The sequence below is a fragment of the Stegodyphus dumicola genome, chromosome 6 (assembly GCF_044657685.1).
Source record: "Stegodyphus dumicola isolate Sdum_Otavi_A_Nest chromosome 6, ASM4465768v1".
NCBI classification, from domain to species: domain Eukaryota; kingdom Metazoa; phylum Arthropoda; class Arachnida; order Araneae; family Eresidae; genus Stegodyphus; species Stegodyphus dumicola.
In genome coordinates, this window is record NC_140773.1 from 156107744 (window position 1) to 156128128 (window position 20385).

Sequence of the window (20385 nt, forward strand, 5' to 3'; positions counted from 1 at the left end):
AAATGGCATGGCGAAACCTGGAGGGAACATAAAGTCGAAATCTTGAATCTTAAACATCATAATAAAGTGATTTTCCAGGTGACAGCTGCATAGGCTGCAAGTTGAGATCGGTGGAAGATTTGCTTTTCAAGAGGGTTTGTAGTTCTGAATCCCGGTGTTGTTCATCCGCAAGGGCAGCAAAGTTTATTGGCGAAGGAACGGCTAGTTGTTCAATACGAGACAAGGTGTCTGCAACAATATTCTGCGAACCCTCAATATAACGGATATCTTTTGATATATATTGCTCGTAGCATAAGTCGAAAATATTTGACAGCTTCATAAATTCCTAATAATTCGCGATCGTGAGTGCTGTATCTGGTTTGTGCTGGTAACAGTTTTTTAGAAAAATATGAAAGTAGTCTCCATAATTCTTGATCTTTCTGTTGTAAAACTGCTCCTATACCTGCTGTAGATGCATCATCGTGTAGAGACATTAGGTTATTTTTTGAAAGCAGAAGATATGAAAAATATGCAACGGCCTTCGCCGGGAATCGAACCGCGGACCTCTGGAGTACCGGCCCAGCGTGCAGAACCACTACACCACAAAGGCGCGCTAGGAAAGCGGGAGAAATACCTTATAAACGTAGAGTGATAACTGTTTAGATGCGGAAGGATACTGCAAATTTGGTGCCGAAATTAAATCATTTTTGCATATTTGGAACGCTTCGCGAGATTCTGTGGTCCAGGTTATAACACGTTTATCGTTTTTCTTGCTTCCAACCGAAAAAGAATTTAGAGGTGCTTGTATGGTCGCTGCATGAGGTAAGAAACCTCGATAAAAATTGAGCGTGGCAAGTTTCTTAAGTCCTTCACTGAAGATGGTTCGGGTATATCGTGGATAGCGGTGACTCTATCTGGAAGGGGTCGAACGCCATGAGCGGAAATTTCATGACCAAGAAAGGATACTCTTGGTAGGCCAAAAACGCATTTGGAAGGATTAAGACTGACATCGTACCTTTGAAAACGTTCAAAAACTGTTCTCAAATGTGATAGGTGTTCTTGCTCTGAAGAGGAGGTGATTAAGACGTCATCAAAATAAGGTACACAAAAGTCGAGGCAGATTAACACCTGATTCATGAAGCGTTGAAACGTTTGAGCAGCATTGCAGCAGTTTTTGGAATATCAGCTGGGTTAACGGGCACTTAGTGATACGCCCGCTCAAGATCAAGGGTTGTAAAAATAGCTTTTCCGTCTGAAACTTGCATACAGTCTTGAATGTGCGAGACTGGGTAACGATCAGGAATTGTAGCTGCATTTAACCGACGATAATGGCCACACGGGCGCCAGTTACCATTTAGCTTCCGAACTAGATGGAGCGGACTGGCCCATTAACTTTCTGAAGGACGGCAAATTCCCTGTTCCATCATGTATTGAAATTCCTCTTTGGCGGCTTTAAGCTTGTCCGGAGGTAAGCGTCTTAGTTTAGCTGCAATTGGAGGTTATGTAGTTTCAATATAATGTAGTACATCGTGTTTGGATTCGGAACTACCCATAACTGGGCGCGTGTTTGTAGAGAATTCTCTGAGAAGTTGACGCCATGGGGAGTTACCCGAAATCAGTTTAATGCTCAAATCTTGACTATTGTGAATTACTCCCGGATAAGTTAAGTTGGTTGTAGAATCTATCAAACGGCGATTCTTAAGATCGACAAGCAAAGAAAATTTTTGAAAAACGTCAGCGCCACTAATAGGACTTGAAATGAATGGCCATTGGATGTTGCGGCGCAATCCTAAATCAACAGATATCAGGCGTTCACCAAAAGTTTGAATAGGAGTTCCATTTTCTACATAAAGTTATAGCTTGGTAAGGCCCTTTTGTTCGTGAAAATGTGGTGGAACGACAGAAACATCGGTCTCGGTGTCTACAAGAAACCTTAAGCCCGAATTCTTTTCGATGACGAAAAGGCGTGCAAAATTCCGGCCGCTGTCTTTCACAACTTCGAGCAACGGCCCTTCTCGTTTCCCTGATCGTTATAACGACACAGTGGGTGGCATTTGTTTGCCTTGTTTCCAAATTTGTGGTGGTAAAAACAAATAGCCGTGTTATGAATACCCGGCTTTCATAACGTTTCCTCAGTGGGCTACGATGTGTATTTCGACCACGGGATGTGGAGCGGTTGCGCTGAAAAGGTTCAGCTTGGATGGCTACAATCTGAGCAACCTGTTTGAACCAATCATCAATTTGAGCCTGTAACGCCACAGTACCTGGACCAGGAGCCTGCACTGCGTGTATTTGCGCTGGAATGGCCAACTTGTGAATTTTATCAGCGATTTCGGGAAGATTTTTAAATGGCTCCCTACTGGCCGCTAAAATGGTTTGCATGTTAGATGGGAGTCTATGTATCCATAATGTTTTAAGAATGTTATCCGTTAGGTTACCGGTGCCTAAGTCTGACATTTTAGACAGCAATTGAGAAGGCCTCCTATCACCCAATCGTAAATCGTGCAACAACTGCTTGATTCTGTCTATGATTCTTCACAAACAGAAATTAATATTTTTTAAAGACTTGTGTTTGTCCGTCGCCGGTGAATTCAAAATTATTTCACGAGCTGATTGCAGTACCTCTGATTCTAACACGGAGATCGCTGTATAAAATTGAGTTTTGTCGGCAATAATGTGACTTAATTGCGCATCCAATTGAATGAACCATAACGATGGGTCTCGGCGACAAAAAGGTGATGGCTTAACTGCCACTCGCGCCAATTGTGAAGCAGCATCGTTGTCAACCACTTTATATCAATCAAATACGCACAATAATAATATGTATAGAAAAATAATCAACATGTTTATAGTGACACAGTTTCTTGATACTTGAAATCAGAGAAATTGGCGGCTCAAATGCTGTAGACGATACATATATCCACTGAAATTATGACAGAAATATGTTGACTCACCGGAATGCGGCACAACGCTTTAAATGACAGGTGAAATGTCTTACTTGCATCTCATCACACTGGATAACTTACTGCTGCTCAGAATTTTGACATATGAATTCCATATTCGTGCAACATTGAAGGTTGCTATTCGTAATAAGTACGTGTCACCAATTATGATAGTACAATTTTTTGAGACAGATCATTAAATAATTATAACAATTGAATAGAATAAATATTATTTTGTTCTTTGTTGCTATGGGTTATCAGACTGGCAGAGTTGAGTTGTAGTAGGCAAGTTGCTACATATCTATTTATCTATAATGTATATTAAACTTTTAATTGTTTAAAACCTGCACTTTTTAAAAACACTTATAACACCTTTTGAACTAATTCTAGATCATCGTATGTCTGATTTTTCCGCCGACACAGATGCATTTCCGAATCCATGGATAGTGTAGTTAGGTAGTGACTATTCTTAATATATTTTTGAGTATTTTATGGCAGATTCAGCATTTTATTATTATTTGCATTATTTTCTTATTACGAATATATTCTATACATTATATTACTGAAATTTTTTATTGTGGGGGGGCGCCAAAAAGGTATTTTGCCCCGGGCGCCAGTCTTGCTTGCTACGCCACTGATGTTGTGCAGAATAATTTAGAGCATGAGTTGCATAATAATGGTAATGAATATATTTTAGGGTCAGTAGAAGATACAAATCCATTTTCTAAAAATAAAACAGAATAGTTTGAAAAACTAAAAGTAAACATATATAAATATTTATTTGTTAAGTTGGATACTGGAACTCAGTGTAATGTGCTACCATTGCCTAAATTTAAACAATTAAATTTAAGAGATAAATGTTTGACTAAATCAAAAGTCACTTTAAATAATTACAATGGTACTACAATTGATGTAGTCGGAAAATGTAAATTATTATATGAAACATCGAAAAGGGACAAGGATGAAGTAGAATTTCAAGTCGTAACACGTGATAAAACTGTTCCAGCTATTTTAGGTTTATCGACATTGCAAAAATTAAACCTAATACAAAGGATTTGTACAATAAATCCTGATTCCAATGAAAAGTTACCAGAATCTTTAAAAGGATATCAAGATTTGTTTAAAAGAACTGGGAATTTAACTGGATATACATATCATATTAAATTAAAACCAGGAGCTGTTGGTAAAATAGAACCCTGTAGGAAAATTCCACTTAGCTTATTAAATCCATTAAAAAAGGAATTAGCAAGAATCGAAAAAGATAGTATCTTAACCAAAATATACTGAGAGAACATTATCACATACCAACCTTTGAAGAAATTTCATCTCAAATGACAAATGCAAAGGTCTTTGGTATTTTAGACGCAAACAAAGCATTTTCGCAAATTAAACTGTCAGATTCAAGTTGTGAATTTACTACATTTAACAATCCGTTTGGTAGATATTGTTTTTTGAGGTTGCCATATGGACTTAGTTCATCACCAGAAGTTTTCCACAGAAGTTTTTCTGAAATTTTTAGTGATTTAGAAGGAGTTCAAATATATATAGATGACTTATTAGTTTGGGGTAAAGATAAAAAAGAACATGATTTAAGATTAAAGAAGTTGTTGGACCGAGACAGGGAAAAGAATGTTAAATTGAATTTAAATAAATGTAAATTTCGGCTGAATGAAGTGAAATATATGGGACATATATTTTCTAAAGATGGTTTAAAACCAGATGAAGACAAAATTATAGCTATTCTAGATATAAAACCACCAAAAAATGTGAAAGAATTAGAAACTTTTCTAGGAATGATTACATATGTTTCTAGATTTATACCTAATGTATCAGAATTGACATCATGTTTAAGAGATTTGTTGAAAAAACAAGTTATCTGGAACTGGAATGCAACACATGAAAAAGCATTTAGAAGACTGAAAGATGTCTTGGTAAATAAACCAGTTTTACAGTATTATGATATAAACATGCTAGTAGTTTTATCTGTAGATGCATCTCAAGAAGGACTAGGAGTAGTCTTACTGCAGAATAATTTACCAGTAACATATGCATCTAAGGCATTAACAAATACACAGAAGAATTATGCTCAAATTGAAAAGGAAACTTTAGCTATTGTAATTGCGTGTGAAAAATTTCACTAGTATATATTTGGAAAATATATTACTGTGGAAAGTGACCATAAACCACTGGAATCAATTTTTAAAAAGCCATTAAATAAATGCCCTGTAAGATTACAAAGAATGCGTATAAGATTACAGCCATACCAGTTTGAGATAAAATATAAACCAGGAAAAGAACTTTTTATAGTGGATGCCTTATCAAGATCATTCACTGATAAAGGGTCTGATTTCTTTGAAGGAGACATAGAAGCTGATGTTGGATTGGTTGTAGAATGTATATCAATGTCTAATGGTAAAATGGAAGTTTTTCAACTGGAAACAAAAAGAGATGAAGAACTACAAATTTTAAGAAAATAAATTAAAACTGGATGGCCAGATGAAAAATATATGGTTCCAGAATTGGCAAAACCATATTTTAACTTCAGATAGAAGAACTATCAGAAACAAATGGATTAATATTAAAAAATTCCTGTGTTGTTATACCAAGAAGTTTACAAAAAGATATATTAAGCAGAATTCATTATGGTCATTTAGGAGTAGTAAAATACAAGATTAAAGCAAGAGAAATATTATATTGGCCAAGAATGTTGAAAGAAATTGAAGATTTGGTACTGAATTCTCAAACATGTTTAAGTTTACAAAAAACTAATACTAAAGAAACAATGACATCTAAAAAGAAATATCTAATGGTCCATGGGAAGTATTGGGAACAGATCTCTTTTACTTTCAAGGAAAGGATTATATAGTGGTTATAGATTATTTTAGCAAATATGTTAAATTGGATATTTGGAAGATCTGTCAAGTGTAGCAGTGATAAAGCAATTGAAATCAATTTTTGCAAGACATGGTATTCCGAAAATAGTATATTTGGATAATGGTCCACAATATAATTGCAGGAAATTTAAAGATTTTGCAAGAAGATGGAATTTTGAAACCAGAACTTCAAGTCCAAATTACCCACAATCTAATGGAATGATTGAAAGACATATTCAAACTGTGAAGCGAATGTTAGAAAAAGCTGTAGTTGACAATAAGGATCCATATTTAGTATTAATGGAATATCGTAACTCTCCTATTTCATATGAAATGAAGTCACCTGCAGAATTGATGTTTGGAAGAAAAGTAAATGGATTGATGCCTATAAAAGAGAATTTTGTCCAAGCTAAATGATATGAAGACCATAAGCAACATTTACTGAAGAGACAAACCTTACAAAAATGTTATTATGATAGGAATGCAAGACCGTTAAAATCACTGTAGATAGGAGATCATGTTTACAAAAAAGAGAAAGGGAAAAAACTAAATGAAAGAGGGAAAATTATAGAAGAAGCAAAGACCACGTTCATATAGGATTATTAGAACAGATGGAAGAATTGTAGAAAGGAACAGAAGAGACCTTCTTAAAGGAAATAATTAGAAAGAGTTTGCAATACAAAACAACTATGAGAATGAAGTTATAGATGAACCCGAGATACCTGAGAATAGCAAGAGCACTACAAATTTAGATGTGCCTGTAAGTCCTTCAAAACCTAACAGAAGTGTTGCGTCACCAAATAGTGAAAGAGGTATAGTATCATCAAATTTTTCAAATGGACATAACTACGTTACTCGATCTGGTAGGACTGTCAAGAAACCTTATTATTTAAAAGAATAGGTTTAATTTTACTATTATTATTATTTTTGATAAAAAATCTGATGTATACACCACATGACTTCCTTGTACGGAACATTAAATTATACCCATTTTTCCTTGCATTTTATTTAAACTTATTAGATTGAATTAAACCTACTTCGCCGACAGCGCATAAACCACAATAGAATAAATGCATTCTTTAAAATGCATTTTGTTTACCATAGCGACACTCTGGCGCTAGGTTTACTTAACAGTATTATATTTCATTCATATTATATATAACTCAGAATGCACAAAATGTATATCATTTAAAGAATTATCTAATCGTTGCCACATGTTCTATTCAAATACTATAATAAAGCTAGAACTATGTATAAAAGAAAACAAAACAAAAAAAAAAAGTTTTTCACAGACAATTGAGTATTTCTCATTCACTTAATTCAGTTCTCACTTCACGAGAAGGCAAAAATACATAAAAACTCAAAATATCTATATTCAAAATTACGAAGTAAATCTCCGCTTATTTCCTCGAAAACATTCCAGAAAGAATTAAGCATGATTTAATTGGCAATAATAAATGAATGCGTTATCTTTGTTGTTGCGAAGCTAAGTTTCTCTAGATTGGCAACAAATCCACTAGTCTCCTGTTTCAAATGTAAACATCAATGGCCGCCATTAAAAACAGGCTTAGCGGCAACTTTAAAATTGCTGATAATTCTAAAAATATTGCACACAGATTTACTAACGGCATAAAATCCTTAACCGGAAGATAAAAACAACATAATTCAATCATTTTTAAAGCAAAAAATGTATAATTTACAAACATATAAGAGTAAAGAAACTGAGATCACTGAGCCGGGTAATAGAGTGGATATATATATAAATATATTTATATAAGTTTGGTGCGGCCGATTGCAACCAAAATACGAGGTGCACATCTACATGCTATAGCAGTCCTATATACAAAATTTTAACATTCTGAGGCTACTCGTTTTTAGTTATGCGAGATACGTACGTACGCACGTACGTACATATGTTCGTACAGACGCCACGAAAAATTCTCTTCAGAATTAATTTTAAAGCAGTTTTATAATTTTTTTGAAGGAAACGAGTCTTTTATTCTGTCCTTACGTACAGATATGACGCAAAAACATCGTTAAATTGCATTCGATAGCGGTCAAAATGGATATTTTCGTTGAAATATGCTGCCTGAAACTTTTCGCGATTACAATACTTCCTTTTTACTTCGTACAAGGAAGTAAAAAGGGAGATGTTATATATGTAACTGTATCTATTATTATCTTTACTCATAACTGTAATATAGAATAGTTGATGAGCAATGTATAATAAACAATGTTTGTGTACATCTTGTAATCATCACTGAGCACATACCCAACATATAGTATATATAAAAAACAACACATGGTGTATATTGGCCAAATTAAAAAAGTGCTGAAATTTCTTGTCAGGGAATATGAATTAAATTTCGAAAGGTAAAAAGAATTTTTTTAGCTAAGTACGGAGGTCACTTAATTAGATTTTAATATGATCTTCAAAAATTATCCGTAAAGCTTCTTCATTAATCAACTGGGTTTTTTTAGCACTTTTACATCATTAATAATTTTTCTTGTTTACTTAATGATATCAATTTTCCAATCTTGCTCCTCCAAATGCTTTCAAATTTCTAATACCTTTGCATTTCATTACTATTTTACTCATTGCATCAAGTTAAATTATATCCCTTACAAAATTGTTTGGCTCCTCCCACTAACGAAATATCCTTTCGCTGTCATGAAAAATCTGAATAATGCAATAAAAATTATTGTTATTCTTGAATTATACTTTTTCATATAAACATATATTGGTGAGGGTTAAATTAGCAAATATACTTTATTTTGTTATTAAAAACAATTAAAAAAGAGAATTTTTAAGACAAGCAAAGGTATAAATTATTTGTGACCTCTATAATTTGCAGTTCATGCCACCATTCTTGAGATAGAAATTCTGTAACCTTTTATTGACCACGCCTCTCGCTTAAAATACTTACTTAGGTTAATGCACTAAACACTACTTAGAAACAGCACTAAATTGGTGCATAATGTTTAATTTAGAAGTAAAATATTCTTTAAGGTTTTGTTATATTCATAAGTGAAGCTGCAGAAGGAGTGGGCCACAAACCAAGTCTGCAGCCATTTAACAGAAGTAGGTTTGGTTTATGTAATTATGGCAAAGCCAAAAGGCTACCTGGACAAAGGGAAGGAAGCCATTGTGGAGGACTTTCTAATGAAAACTGGCTCGTATACACGTTACACATGGGGAAAACCACGAAAACACACACACAGCCTGTCTGTTCGCGGGATTCAAAATTTGGACTGAACAGCCAGGGTTCATGACTTTAAATCTCGGCCTCTGCTGAGCCTAACAAAAATAGGGTAACTATTTTATTGGGTAGAGTAGACTTAGTACATAGTACAAGGTACCCCTTGTACTATAGCGAAGTATTTCTTTGATTTATCGCCAAGTTGTTGTTTCATTTATAGTAGCCCGAGTAGTTGAATGCTATGGAAACCCTATTGTGACGTAATCGGGTGCATGATTCTGGGAAATTTTGAATCATGGGATGTTTTGTAAGCATTTTTGTAGTGTGTGATGGTTTGATTCTTTAGACTGTAGAATGGCCGAATATAGTAAGATTAATTTGAATTTTCTGTACCATTTGGACCGAAAGGGGAAAAGAGCTTTAATTGACTGGTGTGTAAATGAAAGTTTACTTAGTAGCCATTATAAATGTCCTGTATGTAGGAAGGGTATGCGTCTAGTCGAGCGTAAAAACCGTTTAGATGGATTTGAATGGGTTTGTAGGAAGAAAGGTTTAGATGGTCACTATGTGAAGCGTTCGATCAGAAAGAGTACCTGGTTTGAAAAAAAGTAATTTGAGTATGATTGATATTTTGATTTTTACGTGGCTCTGGGTGTACGAAGCAAACACGAAAATCATGGTAAGTGAATATTTGCTTTTGGTAGGTGCTTAAACGTATAACATGTTTTTCCTTTCTTATGTTATTTTATTGTTTGATTTAAAATTTATTTTATTGAGACTATGTATTTTTCGTTAGCTTATATTTTAGAATTTGGTGCTCCTTTGACTTTTTAAGTGAAAATATATCGATGTGTACATGGACAAAGTAAAGGAAGTGCGCAATGCAAGTTTGTGCAATTCTGGGATTTTTTTTAAAATGAAAATAGGTCGATGCGTACATGTATAAAGTTAAAAAAGTGCGCAATGCCATTTCTGCACAATTCGGGGAATGGATAAAGTCAAAGGAGTGAGCAATTCCATTTTTGTGCAATTCGGGGATTTTTTTTTAAGTGAAAATAAGTCGATGTGTACATGGATAACGAGTTTGTGCAATTGTTTGTCTTGTTATTTTGGCTTTGTGTAGCGGTGATGTTTGGCGGAAAAATCGCCGCTTTGCAAGCCAAAATAACGAGTCAAAGAATTGCACAAAATTGGTATATATGTACTACCAAAAATCACCAAGTTTCACCAAAGGGTACCCTAAATTATGCTTTTACCATTTCATTTAATATATAATGAGTCTCTTCCAATGAAAATTGCCTTTTTAGGCTAGAACTTTAAATATGCATGCAGAAAAATGGGCACCAAAAATTTTCCCAAAACCATGTAGCTAAACCGAAAACGAGAAGGACTGAAAGAGGAAAAAAAAATTAAATTAATGAACAATAAAATTAAAATTTATACATTTTAACAAATATTGCAAAAAGTTATATTTTATAAGAACAACATTAATATAAGATATTTAAACATTAAAATAAGTAAGTATTTTAAGTAACCATTAACCTAAGTTAAGTATTTTAAATGAAAATTAACCTAAGTAAGTATTTTAAGTGAGAGGAGTGGTCAATAAAATGTTACAAAATTTCTATCTCAAGAATGGGGGCATGAACAGCAAATTATAGAGGTCACAAAAAATGTATACCCTTGCTGTCTTAAAAATTCACTTTTTTAAATTGTTTTTAATAACAATACTTACCGTACTTAGCTTAAAAAAATTTCTTTTTTCTTTTCGAAATTTAATTCATATTCCCTGACGAGAAATTTCAGCCCTTTTTCAATTTGGCCAATATACACCAAACAGCACGATACATATCAGACAATGCTAAATTACACAAGAATTTAAAGCACATATTAGACCTTTAAGAATAAAAGAAATGAATTTTACTGATAGATGAAAAAAATAATTTAAATATTGAACTTATGGATAAGTCGAGAAATTTTATAACTGATAGTAAGTTTAAATAATTATTGGGTACGTGTCAGCTAAGCGTCACTGTCAGCTTAGTGTCCTGTTGACTAAATGTCTTGACAGTTAAATGTCCCGTAGCTAAACGTCCTGACGGTAACTTTTTGTGTTGGCTAAGTGTTCTTGTCGACTAACTGTCTGTGTCGGTTAAATGTCCTATCCGCTAAGTGCCCTTGTCGGTTAACTGTCCGTGTCAGCTAAATGTCCTTGTCGACTAACCATCCGTGTCGGCTAAATGTCCTGTCGATTAACTGTCCCGCCAGCTAAGTGTCGTGGACCCTACTAGAATGCTAATTTTAGATTGTACATAATAAAATGAGTTAGAAAGAGATTGTATTTGGTTAGTATGTATTTTAGGATGTCTCTTGGATTATTATTGCCAAATTGTTGTTTCATGTATGGTAACCTGAGTAGTTGAATGTTATGGAAATCTTATTATCATGTGATTGGTTGCATTATTGTGGTGAATTTGACTAATGGGAAAATATTTATAAAAGCTTATTTCTGCGCTGGATGTCAGTTAGGAAGTACGTTGCTTATTGTTTGCTGTACACCACAAAATGGCTGTATGTGATGAGATTAATGTGAAATTTCTGTACAAGTTGGAATGAAAGGGGGGAAAAAAGCATTAATTGATTGGTGTGTAAATGAAGGTTAATGTAGTAGTAGTCATCATAAGTGCACTGTTTATATGAAGGAAATACATACGGTCGAATGTAAAGATTATTCAGATGGCTTTGAATGGGTTTGTCACAAGAAAGTTTCATGCATAAAATGCTTCCGGCAGTACGGAGGATATTTCTTACTCTTATTTTTGAGAATTTGCATATTCTAGTTTAGATAATTTAAGTTTTTTAATGCTGTTAAGAAATTTTGTGTGAGGCAGACTGAAGACACAGAAATTTCTAAATATGATTAGGAGATATTTCCTTTTTGTAGTACATATATGCGATAAATTTCATTGTGCGATTTAAAATGCAGTTTACTGAGCTTCGATTGGCTACAAATTTTGTTCAGTTTTGGTGATATGTAACTTTGTTTTAATATTATATGACATCATAATTCTCCTGATATTTTTAAAGTGAAAATAGATCGACTTGTACATGGACAAGGTCAAAGGAGTGTGCAATGCTGAGTTTGTGGAATTCTCTGATTTTTTTTTAAGTGAAAATAGATTGATGTGTACAAGGACACCAAGTTTGTGCAATTCTTTGATTTGTTATTTTGGTTTTATGTAGCAGCCATCTTGAAATTATACCTTGCTGGCCAATCGACAAAAATTTCCAAAGGGCACCCTTAAATATATTTTTAACCTAGTATTTAAAAGAAAATTTTAAGCTGCTTAGACAGAGAAATGTTTTTTCCAGCTGAAGGTCATGTTACTAGTTAAATTTCTACAATAGCAGTCTACCTTCGTTGTTGCTTTATTTTTGCCAATAATGCTTGCCATGCCAGTATAGATTTGAGACAACTTGCGCGTTAAGCATTTCTGTGTAGCCTTTTGGCTAATTAAGATTTAACTTAGTTTTAATTTGAAATTCCTTACTTCTGAGGTACATCATAAATGCTGGCTGTTTTTGTAAACACAAAAGCATCTTTTGATCAATTATTTGAACTAGAGGCTAATCTTTGGAATATGGTAACAGGTAGTTTGGCGACATTTTGGAGGCGATAAAGGTTACTACCTAGGACTTTGGGAATAATGTGAGAAGTACTCAGTTCTGATTACGCATTATTTTGCGCGAGGGAAATGAGAGATCATGAGATATGTCATGTGACATTAATGGACGAATTACAGTTCTTTAATCAGAAAAGGGGGTAAAATTAGAAAAATATCTGTAGTACTATATTATTTTGTATTAAGCTTCATTGTGTGTTGTGTGAAAGAGTGTTGATTAATTTTTGAATTGCATGGCGCTATCTAAAGTGAATTGTAAATTTGGCTGATCTTTGGAATATGATAACAGGCAGTTTGGCGACATTTTGGAGGCGATAAAGGTTACTACCTAGGACTTTGGGAATAATGTGAAAAGTACTCAGTTCCGATTCCGCATTATTTTGTGTGAGGGAAATGAGAGATCATGAGATATGTCATGTGACATTAATGGACGAATCACTGTTCTTTAATCGGAAAAGGGTGTAAATTTGTAAAAATATCTGCTGTACAGCATTAGTTTCATTTTATGTTCTGTGAAACAGTGTTGTTTAACATTTGGATCCCAGGGCCCTATATAAAGTAAATCCCAAATTTTTATTCTGTTTATGTGCAATTGAAAAGAATTGCTTAATTGTGGATAAGTATGAATGTCCAACATGTGGGTATGAAATAAGATTGTGTGTAAGGAAGGATATTACAGATAAGTTTGAATGGCGGTGCAAGAAATCTGGTGAAAATGGACATTTTGTGATTCGCCATGCACTCAAGATTTTGTAGAAGATTAGGTAAGTTAGTATTTTTAATTATTTGAGGATATTATTTTTATGCATTGTTTTAAATGTAAGGAGTAAATAAATTAATATGGTATCATTGGAAAATTGTTATTAACAATGATTTAGTTTAAAGTAATTAGGATTGTCAGCTAATTTTTATTAATTTAATGTATGTGCTTATTTATATTTTAAGTAGTGTTTTTTAATTTAATTATATTTTAATTTAATGATCGTGATTTTGAGAGTTATATGTTTGTAGGAATTTGGTATATGTTTCAGTGGAAGTAAACGTGCAAGGCAATAATTTAAGTATTTGACACTAAGTCTTTGGAACCATTTTTAATGTTTGCATTAGAAATTGGTAGGTGAGGTTATAATAAATAATTTAGAGGGAAAAGTTTTTGGATATTTTATTTATTTTATATGTGTAAATGTTCATCCTTGGAAAGGGTATATAATTTTTCGCGATCAGGTAATTTCATGTAGGTCCTTTTTACCGAATTTAAAGATTCACAAAATTTTCATGCATTTTCGTGAAATTTTTCGAATTTATGAGAAAAAAGCAGTGTACATGGATATAGTGAAGAGTGTGCGCAATGTCATTTTTGTGCAATTCTGGGATTTTTTTTAAGTAAAAATAAGTCGACGTGTACATGGTTTAATTATATTTTAATTAAATGATAGTTATTTTGTGAATTATATGTTTGTAGCAATTTGGTAAACGTTTCAGTGGAAGTAAACATGCATGGAAATAATTTAAGTATTTGAGACTAAGTATTTGTAACCATTTTTAATGTTTTGTTATAGATTCGTTGGTGACGTTTATAATAGATAATTTAGAGGTAAAAGTTTTTTGATATTTTATTTATTTTATACGTGCAGAAGTTCATCTTTGGAAAGGGTATACAGTCAAAAGTCGTTAATTCGGACCTCAAAGCTAAAAACTTTCTGCGCATGCGCCGCGTTGACACATGCGCATAGGCGTTTACGCGTGCACGTAAGACCTTTACTACTGCGCATATGTGTGTGCTCAAGCGCAGAATACGTTTTCGCGTGCGCGTTTTATGTATAACGGACGGTATATGCTAAAATTATCTATTTCAGTTAATGTTGATGATTGTGTTGTTCCTTAATCTTCAAATTATTTCCGGCTTATTATTTTTTGCAGACTGTAAGAGCAATTTTATAAAAGTAAACTTGAACATTCGATTATGTCAAATAGAATTTCCAATACTGGAGCTCCCAAAGGATCTACGAAACGAAAGTATGTTCCGATGTCCATCAAACAAAAAGTGGAATTGCTGCAAAAAATGGATAAAGACATGAAGAAGGTGACAGAGAGGTTAGTGAAAACGAAAAAATTTCGATTGACAAGTTAGTCGGTATTCTCGGCACAGCAATTACGGTACTTGAACAGCGGAACTTTGTAACTGAACAAGAAATTATGTCTGTTTATAGAATTAAAGAGAAAGTATTATCTCATAAAACGAAGCAACTTAAACAACTTACATTCAAAGAAATGTTTAATAAAGTAAAAAAATAAATATTAAGCTTTTTTTTCTAAATTTTGATATCCTTTAGATCATAATTGTTCTTTATTTCATAAATTACGGTTTCATATTTTTAATTTTAAAATTTCTGCATGCCATCTTACGAGATTTAAACTGGTGATCTATAATCCGGAATCGCCGAAGTACCGACGAGTCCGGATTAACGACTTTTGACTGTATACTTTTTCGCGATCAGGTAATTTCATATATGTGCTTTTTACCGAATTTAAAGATTCACAAAGTTTTCATGCATTTTCGTGAAATTTTTCTAATTTATGAGAAAAGAGCAGTGTACATGGATATAGTGAAGAGTGTGCGCAATGTCATTTTTGTGCAATTCTGGGATTTTTTTTTAAGTAAAAATAAGTCGACGTATACATGGTTTAATTATATTTTAATTAAATGATAGTTATTTTGTGAATTATGTTTGTAGCAATTTGGTATACGTTTGAGTGAAAGCAAACGTGCATGGAAATAATTTAAATATTTGACACAAAGTATTTGTAACCATTTTTAATGTTTTGTTATGAATTCGTTGGTGACGTTTATAATAGATAATTTAGAGGTAAAAGTTTTTGGATATTTTAATTATATTATACGTGGAAATGTTCATCCTTGGATACGGTATATAATTTTTCGCGATAAGGTAATTTCATATATGTGCTTTTTACCGAGTTTAAAGATTCACAAAATTTTCCTGCATTTTCGTGCAAATTTTTGTAATTTATGAGAAAATAGCAGTTTAGATGGATAAAGTCAAGAGTGTGCACAATGCCATTTTTGTGCAATTCTGGGATGTTTCTTTAAGTAAAAATAAGTCGACGTGTACATGGTTACTGTGTATGTGCGATTTTGAAAAACGCGGCAAGGAGTTTGCGATTCTGCACTTTTTCGCGATTTTGCAGTTAATATTTGTCATGATTAAGCAGTTTTGTTCCATAAAATTTCTAGCATAAGTGTAATTCGGATAGCAGATTGTTGGAAAGTGTTCAGTAAATAAAAAGAAAAGAAGCATGTCTTTACTGGCGGCGGAAAAAAAAAAAAAAAAAAAGAAATAGTGGGTTGCTGTAGCAGAGTTGGTCACCAAATTTTCGCCAAAAAATCGCCAAGTTACCATAATCCAAAGATTAACCGAACTAAACTCTTTTATTAAGGGTTACACCCTTCTTATATTTCTGTCATTTATCTAGACATAGAGAAAATTCACTATGTCTATAAAAGTCTTGACTTAGTGGATGCTACCTACTAAGGCTACTACTAGGCTGAGACTTTACACTGTAGCTCAGACAAGAATAAGGACCATGGTTCAAGAAAATAGCATATGTAGTCAAGTCTTTTTAACATTGCAAGCCCCACCTGTACTAGTTAAAGGGGAGAACAATGATTTTAAGTGTGTATTTCAGTACATGTCTCAAATCTGTCATCACCAACATAATTTTTCATATTTCAAATATAACCATTCCCCCCTTTTTTTTTCTATTTTGTATACAAATCTTTCTTTTAAAATAAAAATATTACAGTACAAATTATGAATTCTGCTTTAAAAAAAAACACCCATACAAAGACAGATAAAGAAAGACATTAACTCTCATTTTAAAATATCTACTATAAATTTATTAAAAAATCTGATATTCATGAACATCGAAGTCTTGCAAAATGCATTTTACTTATCGGAAGCACTTCCGTAGAGAACCCGGTAAATGTAAACATTGCCAACTTTGGCGATAATAGCTCAAACCTGGTAACCCAGCAGATTTATCCTATTCGCTTGTTCGAAGTTTGCAACCATTCCTCTTGCATTCACTTTATTGAATTATCCCTGTCGTTGTTCGCATTTGCAGATTTATATTATTCTTCCCTTATTTATTATTATTTTTTCTGAATTCTTTAACAAAGAATAGATAGAAATATTTTCGTAGATAGATGCCGTAGTAGTTCTTGGTTCGGTATGAAAGGAAGAAAATACGGCAGGAGGGGTGAATGCTAATTTGTAACACGGTTGTTTCACGTTGTGTTCCTAATTATTAACAGATGTAAGCATGCAGAACTATGAGGTTTCCAACCCCTAAAATAATTTGTTTTTGTAGGCCGCAAAAATATGCATGTACATTTTAAATAATTAAGTAATGCTTTTATTTTTATTATTGGTTATTGTCATCTAAAATTATGAGAATAAATCAAATTTTATGGCGTAAAATTTTAACAAGATAATATTTCTAACAGTAACCTTTCAAAGGGTGGCAGGTGTGACATAAATAGATGATTAAATTGAAATAAAAACTATGATTGATTATCTAAGATGACAGAATAGTTTGATGCATCACCATGGTCATCAAAATTAGCAAACCACTGCTGGTGTAAGGAATATATTGTTTTCTGTGTTAACTGGAATTTAAGACAAATTTTTTTTGTTTATCACGTTTAACCCGGTAATTTCAGTACATTAATACGAATTTATATTTTTTATTGAATTTAATACAAATTTATTTTCGTATATCACGTTTAACCGGTTAGTTTTACATCTACATGCTTATTATCTGTGAATTTTTACTACCATATGCTTAATATATTGTTTTGTCTGCAAACTTGAATTTACATGCACTAAAAATCACGTTTACGGCTCGGCTCATCATCGATGAACCGCGAGCTTGGCGAATAAAAATGCAACGGCGCCAACGGGTTCTTTCCCGAAGCGCCAACGGGTTCTCTGCGGATGAAAACCCTACTTATCTCATATTATAAGAATTCACGAAAAGTTACAGCATTAAATGAAATTCTACACATCAAATATCTATATTAACGCTGTAGGATTATGCTGTTCCAAAACACGTATTTAATAAAAAAAAGTAATTTTTTTCGTGAGTGAAGTTCCATCAGAATTTCGAACTCGGCAAAATTAAGAACAATTACAAAAATACTACAAAAACTTACCTAGCACGGTAGACAGTTTCATGTTTTCGTTCAATTTATTCAAAATTGATGATTTAGAAGTAACTATATCAGCCTTATAAAACTGAAAATTACAGAAAAAAATAAACATAAAACAGGTTGCATGATAACAGTACAGGTGCATTTTATTTCTTACACACAAAATTTTCAAAGCTATATTCGAGCATTTTAACAGAAAACAGCTCTCCCCAGGCTCAAAAATGGATAGGCCTTAAATCCGCTCATTAATATTCGTTCTTAACACAAAATCTATACCACCAAACCTTTTGAATAGGATACCAAAATTCAGATTTCTTAGGTATTCACACACACACAAAGTATAGACAGATGTATCTTTTTACATCTACTAAGTCTTTTTGCCCGCAAAGCGAAAAATCAACCTATGTAAGTTCAGGTGGTATTGGTTTCGGTACAAAGGGAAGTAGAAAGAGGAATATATTGTTGCGTGCGTACGGGTTCGTTATGAAATGAATGAACAAGTCCGATGAAAAATGAACAAAAATTTATTATTATCACAACAAAAATGCTTAAATTTTCTCAAATTATCATGCAGTATTACAATATCTCACAGTAGTTTTCTTTTAACTACTCAAATGTCAATAGAACGTAATTCAAAACAGCTAAAGAACGCTAATCCGCGAATTCGCTACAATCAACAACAGTAGTTTTCTAAACAACAACAAACTAAGCAACTACTAACTACAAACTGAGATGTTTTCCTCCTTTTATAAGATTTTAAAATCACGCGCTAGAATTTTCCAGCACTTTCTCGAAATCAAAAAGAGATATTTATTTATTTAACGCACGCGCTCTTGTATTTTTAATTTTTCCGGCTTAGCTTTCTTTTAATATTCGTCACGCGCTGCACTGCGCGAGAAATAAAACCATTTAATTTATAATTGAACTAACATTAGCTTTTTAAATAGCAAATTCGTAACACTGCCCCCTTCCGAAGGACTGCACGTCCCGGGCAGTACAATCCCTGGACAGGAAGCTAAACTTACAACTGTGGCATACATGCAACTGAGGCATAAACATTACAATATTAAACAACATGAACAATAAATGCAATAAGTAAAACAAATCAAATGCTATCAAATACAAATCAAACACTAAATGCAAATCAAATACTAAATACAAATCAAATCAAATACACATTTAAAAACAAAATGGACCATGGTCTTATACTATTTACAATTATTCACATTACGTACTATGGCCATTGTAATGAGCTAACCTGTCGTAATATCAGGTTTAGACTTTAGGTTTAGAGTTCGAAGACTTACGAATCCGAACCACGACGTCATTCGTGTTCAGCACTGTATATGGATCATCCGAAGGTGACTGTAATTCAGGCCTGACTCCTTTTCGTCGAATCGGGTTCCACAACCACACCTTGTCTCCTTTGTTGAATCTATGTCCAGTAGCTCTCGCGTTGTATCTGCTCTTGACATTCTCCGTCGCCAAGTTCACTCGCTTTCGTGCGAAACGGGGCATCACTTCAAAACGGGCCTGGACATCTTGGATGTGTTCCTCAGGCGATGAAGGCGCATCCGTACGGCGGTCACAAGGCAGACGAAGGTCTCGACCGAAGAGCATCTGGGCTGGAGAAGAGCTGGTAGTCTTGCGTTTCTTTTCGACCCTGGTATGATTTCGGCAGCTTCCCGAGCTCGATCTTTCGGACAAGGCGTCGACATTTCCAGGCGAGGATCCCTTCTTAGGATGGATAGTCATGTCTTTAGATCCTGAAAGCAATTTGTTGTTTTTCAAGTCTAAGGAAAAATTGTATTTCCTTAAAAAGTCCAATCCGAGTATGCATGGATCTGTAATATCCGCCACATATGCCGTGTGATGGTAGGCGGCACTTCCAAACGTGATGTTTACGTTTAACTTCCCAGTTATGTCGATCTTGTCACCAGACGCAGTCTGAAGGGTAACACAGGATGGCGTCCAAATAAGTTTATCTTTAAACTGTTCAGCTAAATCTTTCCTAATGATGGTAACATTAGCTCCTGTGTCAATGATCATACTGCAAGGAACTCCATCGATATTCCCATTGATGGACAGTCCGTTATTGTTGCCACTCACTGTATAAATTTTAAGAGCTTTAAAACAAGGTTTTTCACTATCTGGCAACCTCCGTTCCTCGATATGGTCACTAATTTGTTTGCTGCGTTGTTGCTGGGAAATGGTCTTATTTTCCGTACCTCGGGGTGTTCTGCAGTTTCTGCGTATGTGGCCTTCAACTCCGCAGTTCCAGCACTTTAGAATTAGTTTCTTTTCACTTCTGTTCCGTCTCAAGCCACTGACTTGTCTGGTAAAATCATCTGCTTTATATTCCGTACCCTGGGGTGTTCTGCAATTCCGCCTTAGGTGACCTTCACTACCACATCTCCAACACCTTAGAGCCACTTTCTTCTCGCTCCTACTCCGTATCAAATCTTCGACTTGTCTGGC

General features: G+C 33.8%; 1 protein-coding gene across 1 annotated transcript in view; it reads right to left on the reverse strand.

The window, feature by feature from the left end:
- LOC146996880 (uncharacterized) overlaps window positions 1–18785 on the reverse strand; it is a 52235-nt gene extending 33450 nt beyond the window's left edge. The window contains exon 1 of the mRNA XM_085819088.1: window positions 17911–18785. Coding sequence (XP_085675214.1) covers window positions 17911–18052 — 142 coding nt within the window. The 5' untranslated portion in view covers window positions 18053–18785. The remainder of the gene's footprint in view (window positions 1–17910) is intronic.
- Window positions 18786–20385: the final 1600 nt, after the last annotated feature.